Source organism: Hypanus sabinus, chromosome 1, assembly GCF_030144855.1.
Source record: "Hypanus sabinus isolate sHypSab1 chromosome 1, sHypSab1.hap1, whole genome shotgun sequence".
Taxonomy (NCBI): Eukaryota; Metazoa; Chordata; class Chondrichthyes; order Myliobatiformes; family Dasyatidae; genus Hypanus; species Hypanus sabinus.
Window position 1 is genome coordinate 111,849,926 of NC_082706.1, and position 22,116 is coordinate 111,872,041.

At 40.0% G+C, this 22,116-nt stretch overlaps 1 protein-coding gene across 1 annotated transcript in view; it reads right to left on the bottom strand.

The window, feature by feature from the left end:
• The window catches only part of LOC132396754 (corticotropin-releasing factor receptor 2), a 229,863-nt gene that overhangs the window by 152,988 nt on the left and 54,759 nt on the right, over positions 1-22,116 (bottom strand). The window contains exon 3 of the mRNA XM_059974619.1: positions 7,771-7,890. Within this exon, the coding sequence (XP_059830602.1) occupies positions 7,771-7,890 (120 nt within the window). The remainder of the gene's footprint in view (positions 1-7,770; positions 7,891-22,116) is intronic.

Here is a 22,116-nt window from a genome sequence, read left to right on the forward strand (position 1 = left end):
AGGTGTGGCTTATGGATACTGTTAAACTGAGCCCTCTTTACTTGTCCTAGCTGGATGCAAAAGATCCCAAGTTTCTACTAGGTGTGCACATTACCAATAGCCTGTCCTGGTCCAACAATACTGACATCATGGCTAATAAAGCTCACCAAAGGCTCTACTTTTTCAGGAGACCAAAGAAATTCAGTTCACTCCCAGTGTCGTTACTGAAGAAGTGTCTTGGAAACTACTAAAGATCTAAAAGGAGACAGTAACAGATGAGGAACTGAAGTCAGAAAAGAAGAAACTAAGTGGAAGTACTCAAGAGATGAGGCAGAATATAATATGTGGCCAAATGATCTTTTGTCAGGAATACAGCTCTGTTTGTACAAATCAAGTTCCTGCTCATCTTTATAATTTACATTTTGTGAGTCAGCATCTCATTGAACTTTTGTTTGCTGGGGCGGGGGTGGTGGCATTGAGGAAACTGGTGGTGAGGGAGGTGAAATAATTTCCACTGAACATGAGCTTGTTCACACCCAAAATCCAAATCCATGCTTTTCAGCCGGACCACTTGGACAGAAGGCAGGAGCATCAAAGCAGATCAATTTTTCTATGCAGCAATTCATCAGAACCTGAAACTATATAGTGTTGTTAATATGGTCGAATGTTGCAGACCAGATAGCAGTGTAAATATTTAAACTGGAAGATATTTCAGGCTATTTTGTTGCACTTTATTTATCAGATTTTTGATTTATTAAATTGAAACCTCTTTAGAAAACGTAATGCTTTAGAAAATATATACTGTATATGGAAAAGTGTGCTGTGTAGACACTGAGTAGCTGGAGTTGAATAGAGCCTCATAAGAATCATCTCCTATCAGAAAGGCAATTTTGGATCCAATTTGCCCCCTCACCTTTGACCCTATATGCCTTAATCGTATAGGCCAACTTACTGTGCTGGACCTTGTCAAATGCCCTACCAAAGTCCATATGGAGAATGTCTAAAACCCTGTCTTCTCAATGTTCTTAGTTTCCTGCCAAAAAAATTCAGTCTGATTAGTAAAACGGGATTTCCCTCATTAACGCCATGCTTACTATCAGCCCAATTTTCCAAGTGTACAACAATCACATCCTTAATTCATTAATTTTCCTACCATTTACATAAGACTCACTAGCATGTAACTTTCTGCTTGGTCTATTCTTTCCATCATGGAATAATAATCAACTCCATTTACAACACACAAGGGCATGAACACAGCTAAACTCTAGATTCTGATAGCACCCGCCACGGTGCTGAGCTCTTCTTCTGCCACCACCATCGCCGTGCCTACTTCTTTGGCAAGGACGCCAAACTGATGACCCATCCTCCTCTTCCTGGACATCCTGCTCTAGCTTTCTGCCTACTCTGGATCTTTTCATTGCTAACTGTCATTGGGATATCAAATAACTCAACTTCACCACTACCCTGATGCTAAAAGCATTTTAGATTTTCCAAAGTTGAAAGAGGTATTAGATCCTTAAACTCCAAAGTGATAGCTCAGTCATCAAATCAGAAGCATACACTGATTGACACTATCATTTTGCTGCTCTCTCACATGACAGAAGATATTAATTTCACAGTGCTAATATCCTCACTGAAATGACATTCAGCTCCATACAACACTGCAAGCAGGGTTTAAAATATTTCAGATGTACTCTGCTGTCTCACATGATACAGGTATTAGTTTGCTTTGATCATTGAACCAGACTACCTTTTTTTGAACTATTTTGGGGGAAGTAGACATGCACCATCACCAGCATTTTGAAGTTCTAAAGGCACTCAGAGGTTCCAAAAAAAAAACCTCAAGGTAACTCTCTATGCATTCTTTCCAGATAGCTGGACTGACTGTGCTTGGGCCAATTATCATAGCGTTCTGATAGCTGTGTCATGTAACAAACAACACAAAAAATTTACAACATCTCAAGATACTGCATGCAAAACACAAGGGAGTTCTTTAATATAACATTAAATTATTTAAAGCACTATAATAAATTGTATACGTTGCATCAGGTGTGACTAGAAGCACTTTGAAGTTATTACCTTTATTATCACGTCCTTGTGGATGTCAAATGATTGAAGGCTTTTAAAGCAACCAAGGAGTAGAATTAAGCTTCATTACATTATTTGAAATAACTGAAGGGCACTTCTCTAAAATTTGAAGTCATATTAAGATAGATGGCAAGAAATAAAGCTTTTCACAGGGACTCATTATCTGTTGGAATCAACTGTCAAACAGGTACTCAGTAAAAAGTCGCCACAGTCTTTCAAACAGAGAGACTTGATGAGGGCTCAGCAAATTTCTAATTCTAAAGAGTACACTTTTTTTTCATTTGTAACTCCAATGCGTTTTGGGCAATTGATACATCTCAATCAAATGACCTTACTGGTGCATTATGTGTTTGGCCGCTTATGTGTTTTTTCTTTATGTGTCTCTCAGATAACTAATTGAATAGACCTGACAGACCAGTTGGTCTTCACGGATATTAATGCATAAATATTGTCATTCCAACATTTAGAAAAATCTGAATTCTATTTATTATCATGACTGCACCTTTGTAAGTACAATTCACAATATCTTCTGCAGCTTTATTGATCCCAAGGTCCAATGATCTTCTCACCTGTCCACTAGCCACTCCACTTCATCTCTGTACTCTGACACATCGTTATTGTTGAAGAGGCCAACCACTCTTTGATGACACTGTTAGAGCTGGATCCTGTGATACTGTCATGCATCAGAATTGGACTGAGCACACAGCCTTGGGGAGCACCAGTGCTCAGCACAACAGGACTAGTGATTTTGTTAGAGCTGGATCCTGTGATACTGTCATGCATCAGAATTGGACTGGGCACACAGCCTTGGGGAGCACCAGTGCTCGGCGTAACAGGACTAGTGATTTTGCTGTCCATGTGGGCTGACTCTGGACTTTCTGTACAGAAGTCCAAGATCTGGTTGCAGAGGGAGATGTTGAGACAGTTTCCCCACCATTTTCTGGGGTGTGATATTTAATTTATGCACTTTAGTTTGTGTATTTATGTGTAATCTATCTTTAGATTTCATCCTTACTTTCATAAGTTATTATGATGTGTTATGTATGTGCTCGTTCAGAGAAATGTTGTCTCGTTTGACGGTACACATGTATACAGTTAAACGACAATCAGCTTGACTTGACAGGGCCCTGATTTGTTCCCTAACTTCAGATGAATTAAGATACAAAAATACAGGTGAGAAGGAAGAGTGGAAAACATGGTGTCTTGTGCCAGCTCCACTTAATATGCATAGTAGGGGAATTAAGGGTTATGGGGAAAAGGGAGGTAGGTGGAGAGGAGTCCATAGCCAGATCAGCCATGATCTTATTGAAAGGTTGGAACAGGCTCAATGGGCCAGATGGCCTTCTTCTGTTCCTACTTCTTATGTTCTTATGATCAAAGTAAATTTGATTATCTGATATTTTAACATGATCATGACTAATCAACCAAAAAGCTCAACTGCATATTTCCGTCAAATCCTCCATAGCCTTTCAAACACCCCCACCTACACTGTTGGTAAAAATCAGCCGCTACCAACATTTGAGAAAGAAGCCTGAAGATTCATAAAACTTAACAAAAAGATCGGCTGATCGATGCTTTAAATCAATGACTCCTTATTTAAAATAAATTATCACTATTTCAAGATTTTCCCACAAGAGGAAACATTTTTTTTCACATTCATCCTTGTCAAAACCCTTTAGATGCTTCAGACAAGACAAATTCTAGTGGATACAAGCCTAACCTGCCCAATCATTCCACAATGAACAGTCTATTCATTCTGGATATAAGTCTTCTAAATCTTCCCTGAACCACGTCCAATACATTAGCATATAAACATAGAAAACCTACAGCACAATACAGGTGTTTCAGCCCATAATGCTGTGCCAAACATGTACTTCCTTTAGAAACTACCTAGGGTTACCCATAGCCCTCTATTTTTTCTAAGCTCCATCTACCTAAGTTATCTCATAAACAGATTAATATTATATACTGTATTCCAGCTAGGTTCCCACTAATGGGCTCCATAACATGCTTTATGCATTTGGTCTCAGACCATAGCTTGGAAAGTTAAGAGGGAACTCAAACTATTAACTATCCATTTACCTACTGTACATTATAAAGTGAGTCACTGGAGCTCTTTCCAAAATGATTTTGAGACTAGGTCAAGTGCAACTTTCAAAACTGAAGTCAACATTACTGTTAGGTAAGAACTGTAGTTGAAAACCAAGAAAATAAAAAAATGAAAAATCATACTTGCATTTGTAAAACATATTTCAAAGATAAGTGGTCCTCATTATTACTGTTGTGCTCTATTGACACTATCTGACAGCTTTGGCAGTAGGCCTAATCAGCTGTTAAAGACTCTTTGGGAAGAACGTGCTCTACCACACCAGGAATGCTTTCCAACCCCCCACCCCCCAACCCCACAGTACTTGCTTGGAGGATTAATACTCATGGATGACCGGAAAATGGCAATGTTGTGTATACTGAGTGATCCATAGGACAAATCCTAGCCTGATCCATTCATCTTTGAAGCTACCTAAGTCCCAATCTTCAGATACAGTGCTAGGAGTGAAAGAAACAGCCTTAAGGCCTTTGGTAAAAAGGGAACTCAGACTGATTTATATAGAGGAGCCATTTGTTATTTTCTATGAATCTCAAAGTAGTTCAGGATAGGGGAAACGCTTTTAAAATGTAGTCACTTTTACAAAGCAGGAAAAATAGCAGCCAATTTACACATAGTCATGTTTCACAAACAGCAATGTGTTAACAACTAGACGATGCCTTTTTGAAATAAAAATAAGGAAAACAGTCATCACGCACCAAGAAGAACTGCCTTGATCTTCTTTGAAATGGTGCTATGGGATCTTCTGCATCTACTTGAGGCAATTTAAGGAGTCTTGGTTTAAAATCTTACACAAAAGAGGACTCCTCCATCAGTCCCTCAATAATATATTGGGTATCAGCTTAGATTTTTTAATGCTTAAAATGATAGAGTGGAATTCAAGAACGTACTGACTCAATGTGAATTTACTACTAAGTGAGCAATAGCTGACACCTCGTAATGAAATTGTGTTGTTTTTCTTCTTAGACAATCCCTTGGGTTTGAAGTTGCTTTACATTATTTTCACTCCACTTTGTTCCTTCTGTCGTGGTGAATGAGGCTAATGTTGGACCGTCCGTGGATGGTAGAGAAGGTGACGGATAAGCATGTCAGAATGGGAATCAAGTGCTATTTAACTTAGCAACATTACTTTGTTTCAAGGAGATAAAAGAGTCTACAGATGCTGGAACCTGAATTAAAAAAAGCAAACTGCTATCTTGCCTCTATCTTTCAATCCAGATGAAGCATATCGACCCAGAATGTCAATGGCCCAGTTTCTTCTCTGAAAGCTGTCTGACCTCCTAAATTCCTCCAGCAGTTTGTCTTCAAATTCATCCTGATTTGAAATTCAAATAAAAACAGACCGAACTCAGAAGGAATATCACCAATTGTTTCAACTCCCTTCTGTTAACAGGTGTCTAGGTTCACACATTAAGAATTGTGTTTTCAGTGAGATACTCAGAGAGAAATAAATATCAAAGTATTTGAACAGAAATACAGAAGAGAAAAATACGTAAAGTAAAATTACAGATGAAGGCATAACCAAGCTACATTTAGTTGTATGTAGACGCAATGTCAAATTATATATATTTTTTCAGATGAAAATCATTAATTCCCTTGATGATGCTTCAAGTGGTCTTCAATTGTACTGACAGTCCTGTATTCTCTCAATACAGGATTTCCCTTTCCATCTCACTAGTCTGTTCCTTGAAACCTATTTGCAAGCACTTTGCATCACTTCTTTGCATTAATGTTTCAATAAATAATGGAATTTGCTGTATGGAGCTTAATGCTCTCTGAATCCTGCCTCCACTTTGACTTCTACAGGCGTACTAAGATGTCTGAATGACACAAAGCTGTGTAATTCACTTCAGCTTCCCTCTGGGCAACGAGTGATGGAGTGACATCTCTTGATCTGGAGCCGGAGCCACTGATTCATCACTTCTCATCAAATGGGTGCTAAAATGAATTATGTAATTTTTGTTTTGCCATTTAGACCATTTAGTTTATCTTAGAAAATGAAAATTCTTCTTCATAAAATCTGAAACAGTAGTTCCAAATGTACCATTCATCAGTATCAGTCTTGCTCTCATTACTATCTAACACTGTCTATTTCTCCTACAACTAACTGAAGAGATTCTCTAGGCTTTGCTGGAATTCAGACATTGGAAAGTTATATTTTTGATCAGCGATATTTGCTCAGGGGTGACCAGAATATAATTATTATTTTGTCAGAGCTTTGTAAAGTGTATTCTCTTTCTCAAAATTGCATCAAAATGAAATGTGATTTTTATCCTACAATTTTGCTTTCATATGATAAAGACAGTCGGAGAAACAAGAGTTCTGCTGTATAACAGCTCCTGGAGGCACATTGGCTTGCATCAAAATTAGAAGATGTATTTTTAATTTCTTCTCAGTTCCTCACTAACTCGCACAATCATTCTATACTTTGAGTTGGTGATCTTACACACAGTTAAATTCCTGATAGTATTTTTAACTGTGTAAATTAATTCGTTTAAACAAAATATTCTCTTAATGCTTATCCAGGAGAATTTCAAATGTTCTAGAGGTTCAGAGTATTTCTTATTGTGGGATCAGTGAACATTTAATGAACAATGAACATTTAATGGCATTTTTCTTGTAACTGATGGACCAGGCATATTTTGAAAGTTCCCTGTGATAAGCATGTGGCTTTTTCACCTGGCAGGTAAGCAGTTTTATTTAGCTAATGTCAGCATTTAAATCTACACAGACTTCATATGAAAAAGGAACCTTTGCAACCATACAATTGACATGCTGACATTTTCAATTTGGCTGCAAATGTTATAACACAGAAGAGGCCAGTTGGCCCATCATGTTTGTACCATATCTTCAAAGATAATCTTCACTTAGCTCCACTGCCACTGCTCTTTCACTGTAAATTCACTACTCTCCCCGCCTTCTAATTAAATAACCGGCAATCTTGAGAAAGCTATTTCTGAAGCCCTTCCGGGGATGCAGTCCAGATTACAAAGACTAATTGCGATACAGAAAATCTCCCTCGTTTCCCTTCCGTGTGTGTGTTTTAACGAATAGTGTATTATGGCCACTTCTACCAGCGGGGATGTCTCACTAAGTGCATCGCTCTCACATCACTAAGCACCAGTTGTACTTGCAGAGTGAAGGCACGGCGATCACTTTGGCAACCAAACTTTACTGTGCCTTTCTAAGGCAGGGTTCGGTTACAGCCCTTGCATTATCCGCTGCATCTGATCAGAACGCAACATTTTTTTTCCAGCAACGACAGCCGAAGCCACCATCATTCTCAGTCCCTTCTCCGTCTCGATTTAAAACTGCACATTGCTTTTGGTTGGTTCGAATACGAACTTTATACTCATTCGAGTTAAACAGCCTCGTCCCCAGCACCCACAGCAGTAAATGCAACTTCCACCGAATGTATTCACACAGATCTGGAACATTACGGTGCCCTACGGACCCCACCGCATCGCCAATTACATTTAGAAGTGTTTTAACAGCACAGTTTACTTAAAGATAACCGTGGAACAAAATATAACCTAGCCTACAAAGAATAATTTTAACGGGTATTTATACACATTTACATTTATTAAATCAGTTCCTACTTGTAGTGTTGTACTTGATTCCATTGAAGTATTCAGGACAAGGTCTCGCCACAAGCTGCCCCGCTGTGGTTCTCGGCCAGCAAGTTCCAATTTCATCGGTTGTGGAGTTGCAATAAACACCTTAGGAAAAGGTTACAAAAACGTAGCATTAGAATACAAAAGGATAAAAGTGATATCAAATGTAAGCCATAACTCTATAAGTTAAATCTACAATTTCTTGCTCGGGACTGTCATACCAGTCAGATCAACAACAGGGACTGGTTCCGTTTCGTAGAAATGATCCCGAAGACTTAGAGCATCGAACAGGCTGCAGTTGGGGTCTAATTCATCGATGATGATCTGGAAGATTGTCGAGTCCATCGCGCAGCCTGGAATCGGAACCAGAAGTACACCGGTCTATCTCTGTACGGGTTTATTCTTGCAGTTACCGCGGCACCCTTCCTCTCTGCCTCCAGAGATGTGAGAGAAGCGTCTTGGTTTAAAGCTTCACCTCTCCGTTACATTCGCTCCACCTCTTTGGCCAATGGGAATGTTCCAGCTGCCTACGACTGATCAATTAGATCGCTAATTCGAGGGGTTTGCTTGCTTTGTGAATTCCTGCTAATGTACTATGGCTCTCCCTCACATTTTAATGATTTAATTTTTACTTCAATCTATGCTCTCTCCAATGTCTCTGCAATCACGTCCGTCCGCCTTTTCCCTTTCGCACACTGTATTCCCTGGTATCTTTACCTCGTTCATGTCCTCCAGCCTCTCTTTCTGGCCTCCCCTCCCGTCCTATTCCCCCACTTCTCCTCTCTTGCTATTGTCCCCCTTCCTCTCTGTCCATATTTGTTTCTTTTTTTAATTTTCTCTCAGATTTCTTCCGTCTCTTCACGTGGCGTCTGCTACTTAATTTTTTTTTGCTCAATTAATTGCCCCTGGTGATGTGTTACACTTTCTCTTTGTTTCATACTTTTACGACCATTTTTTAAAACACGTTGAGACTTTTTGCCTGTTTCGGCGAGCAGTTTGGTCACTATTACTTCTAAATAGTCCGGCAGTCTCAGTGCCGGTTTGCCTGTTATTCGACCAGAATAGAAATTTGATTTATTTCTTCGTCTCTCCCACTTGCTCTCCTCCTAGATTCTCTCTGTCACTCTGTCCCTTTCATTCAGTATCTTCCTGACTCACGCCCTGTCAGTATGTTGTCTCTTGCTTCTTGGGGTTTTCTTGCCTGTCTCTAGGTAGCTCAATCCCAGAATTTCGGTTTATTTCAGTCTCTCTGTGCTTTTCATCCCTCACAATCTCTTTCTGGCTGTCTCTTGGCATACCTTTCTCTCTCTCTTCCTCTGTCATTATCTTTCATTTTACTTTTTCAGTTCTTCTCAATTTCTTATTCCACTGTGCTCTTTTATTATCTCCATCTTTCTTCCTTATTATCTTTGTCTCCTCTCTCTCCCTCAGAATCTTCTCTATATTTTTCATTTATCTGACAGCTCTCTAGCACTTCTTTTCAGGCTGAAGGTTACACTCTCAATTACTGGCCTTATCAGCTATTGATAATGGTAATTATGAATGCCATACCCCGTGCTTCAACGCATTTCCAAGGCACAGCAAAAAGAGTGAAAGCTGCTCCAAACCTTCACATTCACCTCAAATGATTTTTAAAAATAAAATCCAATGAAGACTACTGACCCTGACTGATGACATACACTGTATGAAAAGAATGGTATCAAGTCCAGAGGCTGATTTAGAAACTCACTTTAGAATTGTGTCTAACAAAATACTATATTACATCTCTTGCCATTCACGGTGATAAAGCATTGACTGAAATTGGAAATTTATTAAGGGACAAAAGATGTGCCAGTTGAAAATAGCACTGGATTTGTAAAGCCTTCATTAGAAGAGCCAGAATCGGAATCCGATTTATTTTCACTGACATATACAGTATTGTGAAGTTTGTTGTTTTGTGGCAGCAGTACAGTGCAAAATAAAAAAAAACTAAGTTACAATGGGAAACAAATTTAAAATAATATGTACATAGTGCAAGAAGTGAGCAAAGTAGTGAGATAGTGTCCGAGGTTCATGGACTGTTCAGGATAATTATCTTTAGCGCAAATCTGTAATTCATTAAGACAAATCACCTAACAATTTCACCCAGATAACAAATATATCTCCAACAAACATATCATTGACCAATCAAAAAAGACGACAATTGGACAAGGAGCCACCTTGCAGCTATGTCCACTCACGGGGAAGGATTGGGGAGTAATTGCCAAGGGAAAAATCTGGAACTGGAGCCTCCAAGGAGTTTTATGTTGAGTTCAATGCTGACTGGCAATTCATGTGATGTCACTGGTGTCAGACTATATTGGTCTTTGCCATTCCTTTAGATTCATCAGCTGTGTGGAGAGGGGGAGCCTACAACATGGGTAACAGCTTGCTTTCCATATCGTACTGGCCTAACTTACATATCATGTAGACAGTTGGGATGCAACATCCATTGTTGACCCTGAACAACAGAAGTCCTCAATTAAAGAAGCCATAATCATAATCAATGTCAAAATAGCTTCAAATCAGACTGTGGTAACCACAATGATCTAATTGCTGCTTGTTATCATTATTGAGGATCTCCTCAGATGCTGCCCCCACTCTCCCCTTCCCCACACTACTCTGACTCCCCACCCCCATAAAATGCAGCTCTCAAGTGAACAAAGAGTTGCTTTTCAAATTGCACTTTAGATTGTCTCCATCTAGAGGCACAATGGACATGATCTTCACTGTACGGCAACCCAGCAAAAGTGCAGGGAGTAGTATCAATTACAATACGTGGCCTTCCTTGACAACAATATACAACCTCAAATAAGAGAGCCTGAAGCAATCTTTTCAAATCTACCTCTCAAGGAAAACGTGGGTGTTTCTCAATTTTGATTAAGTTCACCTTTTCCTTCAATGAGCCATTACAGTCTTTTGTTACTAGAGGGGAAGAGTGCTTGAAAATCAGTACCACAAAATGGCACTAAGTTGATGGTCTATGGAGCAGTAACAATCATCAACTTTATGTATGCTTCTGTCTACAGCAGACAATTAACTGTATAGGAGAGACCCCACCCAACCCAGTTTCTGCAAAATCTTCCAAATCCATTAACAGAGTATGCAGAACAATGTTAGCCTTCTCTCTCATGCCAACATCTCCAGAACTGATGCCCAAGTTATACTGGGTTGTTGTGCAAACCATGTTGCTTGCATGAAAAGGACACCCTATTCTGAGCTGTGAGGAAATACTACATTGCAAGGATAAAGTATTCAAGGGCATTCTTAAGTCTTCCTTGAAAGTAATAAAACCTCTGAATTGTCTCACAGGGATCACCTATCCATGACTGCTCACAGTGAAAGAGAACTATCTAGGGTGTCACTTAGAATTTCCAGTTGATGCATCAGAAGCATCCACATAGATGCAGAAGGGTTGGACTATCTTCCATACTTCCCACCTATCCATTCCATCAAGCCCAATATATGACTAAATGTGCAGATATTGCAGTGGTCCAATCAGCCACCTTAGAATCCAAAAGTTTAGAGTAGAAAACAAATCATTCACAATCCAAGCAACTGTCAAAGAAGAAGACCTAAAAAGGACTTCACTCTTAAGTGTTTTGGATGTCTTAAGATGCTTTTATATTAGTTGGTTTTCTTTTCTTTGCACACAAAAGAATAGGACTTTGAGCTCTGATTCTGGGTGACAGCAGGGTTAAGGAATATTCCTTCTATATAACAGTGTCTAATGTCAGGAATGTACTCAAAAGACAGCAGGTAGATATGAAGAAGTATGAACGCAAATCCAGAAAGAGATAGTAAGGAACAGAACTATGGGCTTGATCACAAACCTAAGTTTTGAAAAATGCCATGTGAACCATTGTTTTAAACCAATGTTTTGAGACAAAGATTATTTATCTCTGGGGGTTCTAAGGGCACTATGTAGCCAAAGTATTTTTGATTTTTCTTCTTCTAAGTTAGGAAATTAGAACCGATTTGGACATGGTAACCTCTCACAAACAGCACTTTGATGACGCTGATTATCTATTCTTCTCCACTGATGCAGCCTGACTTGCTGAGTGTCTGCAGCATTTTGGGTGTGATAACTTATTAATCTGCTTTAGTAAGTTTGAGAACAAAATAAATATTAGGCAACATTTCAAAATAGCATAATATCAAGCTGAGAGAGGAGTCAAAATCTTAGTTCAAATTTAAAAGACAACACATTTCTCCTTTAATTCTGCTCACATTGTAAGTCAGTATTTTGTATTCAACTCTGTAGAGTGGACCCAAATTCAGAACTTCCAGACGCACATGCAAGCATTCTAATAACTTCACCTTGATGCACTGTGGTCGTTTATTTCTCTGCCACCTAACCAGCTACAAGCTATTTCCCGAGACTCTTCTTTGACAATGTTAATGAACTCAATCAACTTGCCATTAAAAAGCAAACATGGAAAAAGGTGTCTTGTTTGGATTAAGTGAAAAGACTGGCTTCCTGCAAAAGCCTTAGATAAGGGATGACTGAGCCCGGAGGTGGCTATAATAATGAAACAATTTCAGTTTGTCAAACAATTTCAATTTGTATGTATTTGACTTTGCTTGGACAGCAAATCAATGTGATAGGATTGTGTGATTCAAAATACATAATAGGAATGCAGAAACAAATTCAGAGTGTAGAATCTGATGAGGATACTTAAGCAGAACTGAGATCTGTACATACATAGCAAGGAGAGAGGTACACAACAAGAAAGTTGGATATATAAAAAGGTGAATATGTAGATCAGAGAAGTCGTCAGTTGGGGGGGCATACAAAATTTTTGGTGGGGAGGTAAGCAGCACCCCTACTTGAGGCACAAGACTTGACAGTGTTAACATGCTGCCATTGTCAACATCTGATAGGCATTCCCAGTTTGTGTTATTTTTTTTATTTTAATTTAGCCTCACTAATGATAGATAAATACGCACAGCACAACCTCTGAATCTGAAGGTGGTGAAGCCTTGAATGCTAATCCTGCAAATAAACAGATGCTATAGAAAGTGCATCAATACAATGCTACATATTTGGAGCAGAAACTAGATAAAATCTGCAGATGCTGGAAATCTGAGCAACATACACAAAATGCTGCAGGAACTCAGCAGGCCAGGCAGCATCTATGGAAAAGAAGTACAAAAAAAGTACAGTCAGCGTTTAAATGCCAACGTACTTTTCTCCATAGATGCTGCCTGGCCTACTGAGTTCCTCCAGCACTTGGTATGTGTTACATATTTGGAGGACGGTTTTATTCATTCCCACCCATTCAGCAATATCCCATGTGCTTTATTTGTAATACTGTACTATCTAATTGTCAGGAAGCTGGAGCAGGGATCCAATCACCGGCCCAGTACTGTGCACACAGTGATATTAATTGAGTAACAAATCTTGAAGTGCAAACAAAGTCGGCAGCAAAGTTCAGGCAGAGATCAAAACATCCAGAGAAATCTAAAAACCAGAATCGAGTAACAGGCAAAGTCAATATTCAGACAGACAGAGTACAGATACAAATGCTAGAAAGGTTCAGGAAAATTCACTGGCACAATCTGGCAAAAAAAAAACCAGGTGAAAACACAGGTCTAAAATACACCAAGCAATAAACAGAGAGGTAGATGATAGGTGGAGCACAATGAAACAAAAGTGGCAACAAAATAAGTAATAATGAGAGGCAGGTGAGAGGCGGAGTACTCAGTAATACAGGGGCCTGAGTAGAGCAGGCGTGAGGGCAGGAGCACATGGGACATGAAAACAAACAAGAGCACATGGCAATATAAAACCACAGACTAACCGCTAGGGGAAAAACACACAAAAAGACAAAGTTCAACTGGAGGTACTGACAGCAACAACCCCCCATGCCCCACGGATGCCATGGCAGGTAGAGCTGGGTGCTGGTGATGGAAGTCCCTGATGAGAGAGGGGTCCAGGATGTTACGGGCAGGGACCCGGCATCTCTCCTCAGGACTGTAGCCCTCCCAGTCCACAAGGTACTGGAGGCCACGGCCCCAGCGACGAACGTCCAGCAGTTGACGCACTGTGAAGGACTCTGACCCATTGATGAGACATGGGGGGGGGGGGTGTTTGGGGACAGGACACAAGGGGTGGCTCATGAAAAGCTAGATGTGGGACAAAAGGAAGGTGGGATGAATGTGGCGGAGAGTGGGGGGAGCTTGAGACGGATGGCAGCAGGGCTGATGACATTAGCAATGGGAAAGGGGCCAATGAAGTGAGGGGCGAGCTTGCAGGAATCCACCTTGAGGGACAGGTCTCAGGTTGAAAGCCACACAACCTGTCCCTGGCGGTAATGTGGGGCCTTTGAGCGATGGCGGTCAGCTTGATGCTTGATCGTAGCAGAGGCATGGAGAAGGGCAGCGCGAGAGCGCCTCCACGTCCACTGACAACAGTGGATGAAGGTCTCAGCAGATGGAATGTCAACCTCATCCTCCTCCTGGACAGGAAACAGGGGACAGACCGGTGGATGAGGACAGATGAGAGTTTATGGTGTACTCAGCCCACGGTAGATGCTGACTCCACGCGGAGGGGTTCTGGGAGACCAGATACCGCAATACTGTCTCTAGCTGTTGGTTGGCCCACTCGATCTGGCCATTGGTCTGTGGGTGGAACCCTGAAGACAGACTTACAGAAGCACACAGAGATTACAGAATGCCCGCCGGAAGTTGGATGTGAATTGAGGACCCCTGTCTGACACAACATCTACAGGTACACCTTGTAATTTAAAAACATGCAGTACTAGTGATTTGGCTGTTTCTTTGGCAGAAGGGAGTTTAGGTAAAGGAATGAAGTGCACAAACTTGGAGAAACGATCAACGACTGTGTGAATGGTGGTGTTACCATCTGATGGGGGAAGACCAGTGACAAAATCCAGGGCAATGTGGGACCAGGCTCTCTTGGGGATAGACAGGGGTTGTAACAGACCAGTGGGTGACCACTTAGAGTTCCTGCCTTGAGCACAGACTGAGCAGGGCTGAGACCAAGTTGCAGATGTCATCTCCTATGGAAGGCCACCAGAACCACCGACTGATGAAGGCCTGAGTACGCTTGGTTCCAGGGTGACAGGTTAACCAGGAAGAATGACCCCACTGCAATATCTGTGAGTGAGCAGAGCTGGGAACATAAACACAGTCAGTGGAGCATTGACTTGGGGCTGCCTCACCCTGTTGAGCAGCTTGCACAATGGATTCAATGTCCCATTACACTGCACCCAAGAGACAGTGAGCAGGGAGGATGACACTGGGTACCTCAGGTTCTCAGAGGAGAGAAATCTTCGGGAGAGGGCATCAGGTTTTTAATTCTTGGAACCGGGGTGGAAGGACAGAGTAAAATTGAATCTTGAGAAAAACAGGGACCAACGAGCTTGATGGGAGTTGAGACACTTGGCCGTATGGATATATTCCAGATTCTTGTGATCAGTCCAAACCAAGAATGGTACCTTTACTCTCTCCAGCCAATGCCTCCACTCTGCCAAAACAAGCAACACAGCAAGCAACTCCCAGTTTTTGATATCATAATTCTGCTCTGTGGGAATGAGGTGGTGAAAGAAGGTGGTACAGGGGTCTACCTTCTCATCCTTGGCCCAGCGCTGAGAGAGAACTGCTCCTACACCAGTGTCAGACGCATCCACCTCCACAATGAACTGCCGGTCGGTATCGGGTTGAATCAGGATGGGTGCAGAACAGAAACGTTCCTGCAGGTCAGAGAATGCTTTTTCAGCAGTAGTGACCAGGAGAATCTGACAGCAGATGAGGTAAGAGTAGTGAGTGGTGCAGCCAGTGTACTGTAATTTCTGATGAAGCAGTGATAGAAGTCAGCGAAGCCCAATAAACATTGCAACTCCCGACGAGTCGAAAGTTGGGGCCATTTGAACACTGCCTTGACCTTCTATTGGTCCATCTGAATGGAACCACCTGAAATTACATACCCCCGAAGGAGACTATATTGCGATGAAACTCACATTTCTCAGCCTTCACCAAGAGCTGGTTCTCCAGAGGGTGCTGGAGAACTCTGCAGATGTGACCTATTTGTTCAGCAAGAGACTTAGAAAAAAAATCAAAATGTCATCGAGATACACAAAAACAAATTGGTTCAGCATGTCCCTGAGAATGTCACTTACCAGGGCTTGGAAGACAGCGGGGGCATTGGTGAGACCGAATGGCATGACCAGATACTCATAATGGCCTGAGGTGGTGTTGAAGGTCATCTTCTGCTCATCCTCTTCACAGATGCAAACAAGATGGTTGCAGAGATCAAGCTTGGTGAAAACTGTGGCTCCTTGCAGTACTTTAAATGCCGAGGTCATGAGCAGAAGAGGGTAACACTTCTTGACAGTGACTTCATTCAGTCCCAGTAGTCAATGCATGGCTGTAAGGAGCCGTCCTTTTTTCCAACAAAGAAATAACTGGCACCAGTAGGGGAGGAAGATGGCTGGATGATGACTGCAGCCAGAGACTCTTGAACGTACTTACTCATGGCTTCTGTTTCAGGTACAGACAGGGAATACAGGTGACCCCTTGGGGGAGATGTGGCAGACAAGAGGTCAATGGCGCAATCATATGGACAATGAGGTGGTAGGGAAGTGGCCTGGTACTGGCATATCACAGCCTTGAGGTCCGTGTATTCAGGAGGGATGGCACTAAGGTCCAGAAATTCCTCGGGGGATCTGGGCTTGGAGACAAGGGGATCAGAGCATGGTGGAGGCAGTGGGAGTGACAGAATAGGCTCCAGCCTACAATCTTGCGACTCAGCCAGTCAATGTGGGAGTTGTGTCTGACTAACCAAGAATGGCCCAGGACAATTGGAGCTTGAAGAATGTCAATAACATAAAGGGTTAACTGTTCATGATGGTTTCCAGATAAACTGAAACTCACCGGGGCCGTGACATGGGTATTGTTAGCCAGTCTCTGACCGTTCAAGGCACCGGCCACCATTGGTGACTGGAGAGCAGACGTTGGTAGTCCCCACTGGGCAGACAAGCTGGAATCAATAAAACTGCACCAGCATTGACCAAGACGGAGACTGCTCGGTGTTGGATGCCCCACTCCAGAGAAGCAGGTATGAGAGTGAGTATCAAGATCTCGGACTCTTCCATTAATACTAGATCTTGAAGACTCAACGCTACTTTGCTTCAAGATCCAGAATTTATTACTTTCATAAAACAACAAATTGACTTATTTTTTTCAACAAACTATACCAAAGAGATTGATAGAGGAATACTTTGGGACTCCTTCAAGGCTTTTATCCGTGGACAAATTATCTCATATTCCATTGGTAAATGAAAACAAAGATATTTAGATATAGCTTTATTGGTAGATAAAATTAAAGAAATTGATAAGATTTACTCCGTTACTCCTACCAAAGAACTTTATAAGAAGAGAGTTGAGCTTCAAATGGAACATAGCTTATTATTATCTTCTTCAATTGAGAATCAATTAATCAAGACCAGGGCTCAATTTTATATTCATTGTGATCGAACTGGTAAATTGTTAGCTAATCAATTAAAAGCTATTTCGACTAAGCGACAAATTATTAAAGTTCGTAAACAAGACGGTAATTTAACTACTGATCATAAAGAAATCAATAACACTTTTCAAGATTTTTATAAATCTTTATATCAATCAGAATTTGATGGTGACCTGTCCATGATGGATAATTTTTTTAACAATTTGAGTATTCCGAAACTGATAGATGAAGATCGTAGCTTGCTTGATGCTCCTATCTCTATGGCCGAAATAAGAGAGGCTATCTCATCAATGAATTCAGGGAAAGCTCCTGGCCCTGATGGTTATATTGTAGAATTTTTTAAAACTTTCTCTTCTTTGCTTTCTCCTTGGTTATGTGAAATCTTTAATGATGCGTTTGTTAAGAAGAGATTACCTCAATCTTTCTATGAAGCTACTATTTCTCTAATTCTTAAAAAAGATAAAGATCCTACTTTATGTGCATCTTATCGCCCTATATCATTATTAAATGTAGATTCTAAGATTCTTACAAAAATTTTAGCCATTAGATTAGAAAAGGTACTATCACAGATTATTTCAGAAGATCAAACTGGTTTTATTAGGAATCGGTATTCCTTTTTTAATATTAGAAAATTGATTAATATAATTTATACTTCATCACCCACGACCCCAGAATGTGTTATCTCATTAGATGCTGAAAAAGTTTTTGATAGAGTTGAATGGACATACTTATTTAATGCATTGAGAAACTTTAATTTTAGTCCTAATTTTATATCATGGATTAAATTAATATATTATAAACCTGTTGCTTCTGTTCTTACAAATAATTATAGATCCTCTTTTTTTCAATTATCTCGTGGTACGAGACAAGGTTGTCCTTTAAGTCCTTTATTATTTAATATTGCATTAGAACCTTTAGCCATTGCTATTCATGAATCTCCTAATATTTTTGGTATCACCCGTAATGAGAAGTTATACAAATTATCACTTTATGCTGATGATTTGCTGTTATATATTTCTGATCCTAATAGGTCTATTCCCGCTATTTTATCCTTGTTGGCTCAATTTGGTAGTTTTTCTGGTTATAAGTTAAACTTAGATAAGAGTGAATTATTCCTCTTAAACGCGCAAACCTTATTGAATGACAGGATACCATTTAAAGTTGTTACTGATAACTTTATCTATTTAGGTATAAAAATCACCAGGAAATATAAAGATTTATTTAGACTGAATTTTTTACCTATGCTTCATCAAATTCAACAATTTACTACAAGATGGTCTCCCTTATTCCTATCATTAGTTGGTCGGATTAATGCTATTAAAATGATGATTTTACCGAAATTTTTATATTTATTTCAAGCCTTACCAATTTTTATTCCTAAATCTTTTTTTGACAACATTGATTCAAAAATTTCCTGATTTGTGTGGCAAAATAAAAACCCCAGGTTAAGTAAAAGGCAATTACAAAAATCTAAAAAAGATGGTGGTTTAGCTTTACCTAACTTTAGATTTTACTATTGGGCGAATAATATTCGTAACCTAACGTATTGGAAACTAGATTTGGACTCACCATTGTGTCCACAGTGGGTAAATTTGGAATGTAGTGAGGTAAAGGGATATTCTATATTCTCCGTTCTTGGTTCTTTTCTTCCTGCTGATTTAGTTAAATTCAATAAGCAGATATCTAATCCTGTTATTAAACATACATTACGAATTTGGTTTCAATTTCGTAAGTTTTTTACTCTGAAAAACTTTGTTCTTGATAGCCCTATTTTACTTAATTTTTTTTTCAAACCTTCATTGACAGATCAAGCTTTTAGCATATGGAAAAGGAAAGGTATAAAATGTTTTCGTGATCTTTTTTTTGAAGGTACTTTGATGTCTTTTGACCAACTCTCCAACAAATTTAAATTACCTAAATCTAATTTTTTTAGATACTTACAAATTAGAAATTTCTTACATAAAATTCTACCATCTTTTCCCAATTCAACTCCATTGGATTTCTCAGATTTGATTTTCACCTTTAATCCTTGTCAGAAGGGATTAGTAGCTTTTATTTATAACATGATTATGAAGATACAACCAGAAATATCAGATAGAATTAAACAAGAATGGGAAAAAGAACTTCGATACAATATATCAACAGATAAATGGGAAAAATTTTTACAAATGGTTAATTCCTCTTCTATATGTGCTAAACATGCTTTAATGCAATTTAAAATTGTACATAGAGCTTATATGTCTAAAGATAAGCTTGCTCGATTCTATTCTCATATTAACCCTCAATGTGACAGATGTCATTTAGAAGTGACTTCATTGACCCACATGTTTTGGTCATGTCCCACTTTACATAACTACTGGAAGGACATATTTGATGCCATTTCCTCAGTTTGGAATATCGATTTACAACCTCATTTTATTACTGCAATTTTTGGTATACCAAATGAGGATGGTAATCAGTTTTCCCCTCCAATCAGACGAATGATTGCTTTTGTAACATTAATGGCCAGAAGGTCTATATTACAAAACTGGAAAGAAGTAAATCCTCCTACCACATCTCAGTGGTTTTCTCAAACTATTTCTTATCTGAGTTTGGAAAAAATTAGAAGCACTATTTTTGACTCATCAATTAAATTTGAAGAAACCTGGGGACCGTTCATTCGACATTTTCATATGAATTAATTTGGCCTTTTCCAGACCTTCTCTCCTCTTATTCTTGTTCAGGTATGGAGTTCCGGAGTTTTTTTTGACACTATCATATAAACTGTTATTATTGCCCATGTTAGTTTAGTTTAGTGTTTTTTTCAATATATATTCTCTTTTATATATTTTCAATTTTTTTTCCTTTTCTTTTGATGATTATTTTTGTTTTTTTTCATATATAATTATATAGACTTGATTGATTAATGTACTTTTTTTTGTTGATGTTTAATAGGATATTATTATCCTATTACTAATGTAATTTCAAGTCTATTGTATTTATAACCTATTCATTATTATGTTATGTTCTTTCTTATATATATATATATATGAAACTCAATAAAAAGATTGAAAAAGAAAGAAAGAAAGAGAGTGAGTGGTGTCAAGGAGGGCCAGACAGGGGTCACGTTCACCAGTGCTCCTCGTCCTCCTGGTGAGCGCTTGGCTTTTACTGGGCAAGTGGAGATGAAGTGGTCTGGTTGGCCACAATACAGACAGGAACAGGTGCTGATTCTCCTTTGTCTTTCAGTCAGCGTCAGGCGGGTACGGTCAACATGTATAGTCTCGGCTCCGGAACGGGAATTGTAGATGGAGGCAAACAACAGGGAAATGTAGACTGACGAGGAGCTTGGAACTCTCCCAGTGCCCCCCAGGGACACTTTGGAACCCCTCCCTCTGCAGCGCTGCTGAAGGCGAACATCAGTACGGATGGCCAAATTCCCCAGGGCTTCAAAGGTGGCAGGAAGGTCCTGGATGACCAGCTCACCTTTGATGGCTTCAGAGAGGCTGCTCAGAACGTGTCATACTGTGCCTCCAAGTTCCAGCATCCCAAACAGTTGTTTCCCATTCTCTCACCTGACCAGACAGTTGGGTGATGATGCAGGCTATCTTGGCTTGATCAGACAGAAATGTTGTTGGTTGCAATTCAAAAATGAGGGTGCACTGGAAGAGAAGAGAGTGGCAGGTACCGGGCTCACCTGAGAACTTTTCTGGAGCAGGCAGACGGTGTTCTTGGACGTGAGGAGCATGTGAGGACGCGGGGGGAAAAGCGGAAGATGCAGTCGTAGAATGTTGATGGGCGCTCTGGGACGGCTGGAGTGACTGAGTCTGGGCCACAAGATCGGCTACATTGGCAGAGAGCAACTCCACTACCTTGAACACAGAGTCCAGCTGGTTCTGGTGTCTCCCCAGCATCACTCCCTGTTGTTCCAGGGCAGCCCTCAGGTGACTGGGCTCTGCTGGATCCATTCTGGCCAGATTATACTGTCAGAAAACTGGAGTAGGGATCTAATTGCAGACCCAGTACTGTACACACAGTGATATTAATTAAGTAACAAATCCCAAAGTGCAAACAAAGTCAGCGTCAAAGCTCAGGCAGAGATCAAAACATCCAGAGAAATACAAAAACCAGAATCAGGATACAGGCAGAGTTGATATTCAGACAGAGTACAGATACAAAAGCTAGAAAGTTTCAGGCAAATTCACTGGCACAATCTAGCAGCAAACAGGTGAAAACACTGGACTAAAATACACTGAGTAATAAACAGAGAGGCAGATGATAGGTGGAGCATAATGAGACAGAAGTGGCAATAAAACAGGTAATAATGAGAAGCAGGTGAGAGGCGGAGTACTCAGTAATACCGGGGCTGGAGTAGAGCAGGACTGGGGGCAGGAGAACATGGGGCATGAAAACAAACAAGAGTACGTGGCAACACAAACCACAGACTGATGGCAAGGGGGGAAACATATGAAAAGACAAAGTTCAGTTGCAGGTACTGACACTAATGAAGCCAAGAAACCATCAAGTTTGCAGGAACACTTCGGTAAAAGACTCTGAAAAGGCTACTTATGGTATTACTCGGTTCCACAAGATGATAAAAGCATTTGAATAGTGTTGCACTCTCATGTCATTTGCCAGGAAAGCTAAAAATGATCTTGATAGTGGTCTCATTGCTTCTTATAACATTTCAAAAATGATAGGAAAGTGTAGAAAATCTCATACAATTAGTGAAAGATTAATAATGCCTGCTTTATCAGAAGTGCTCACCATTGTTCTCAAAATGGATACCTCTATTTTAAAATCAATTCCTCTGAGTAATAACTTTGTAATTCATTGTATTGACA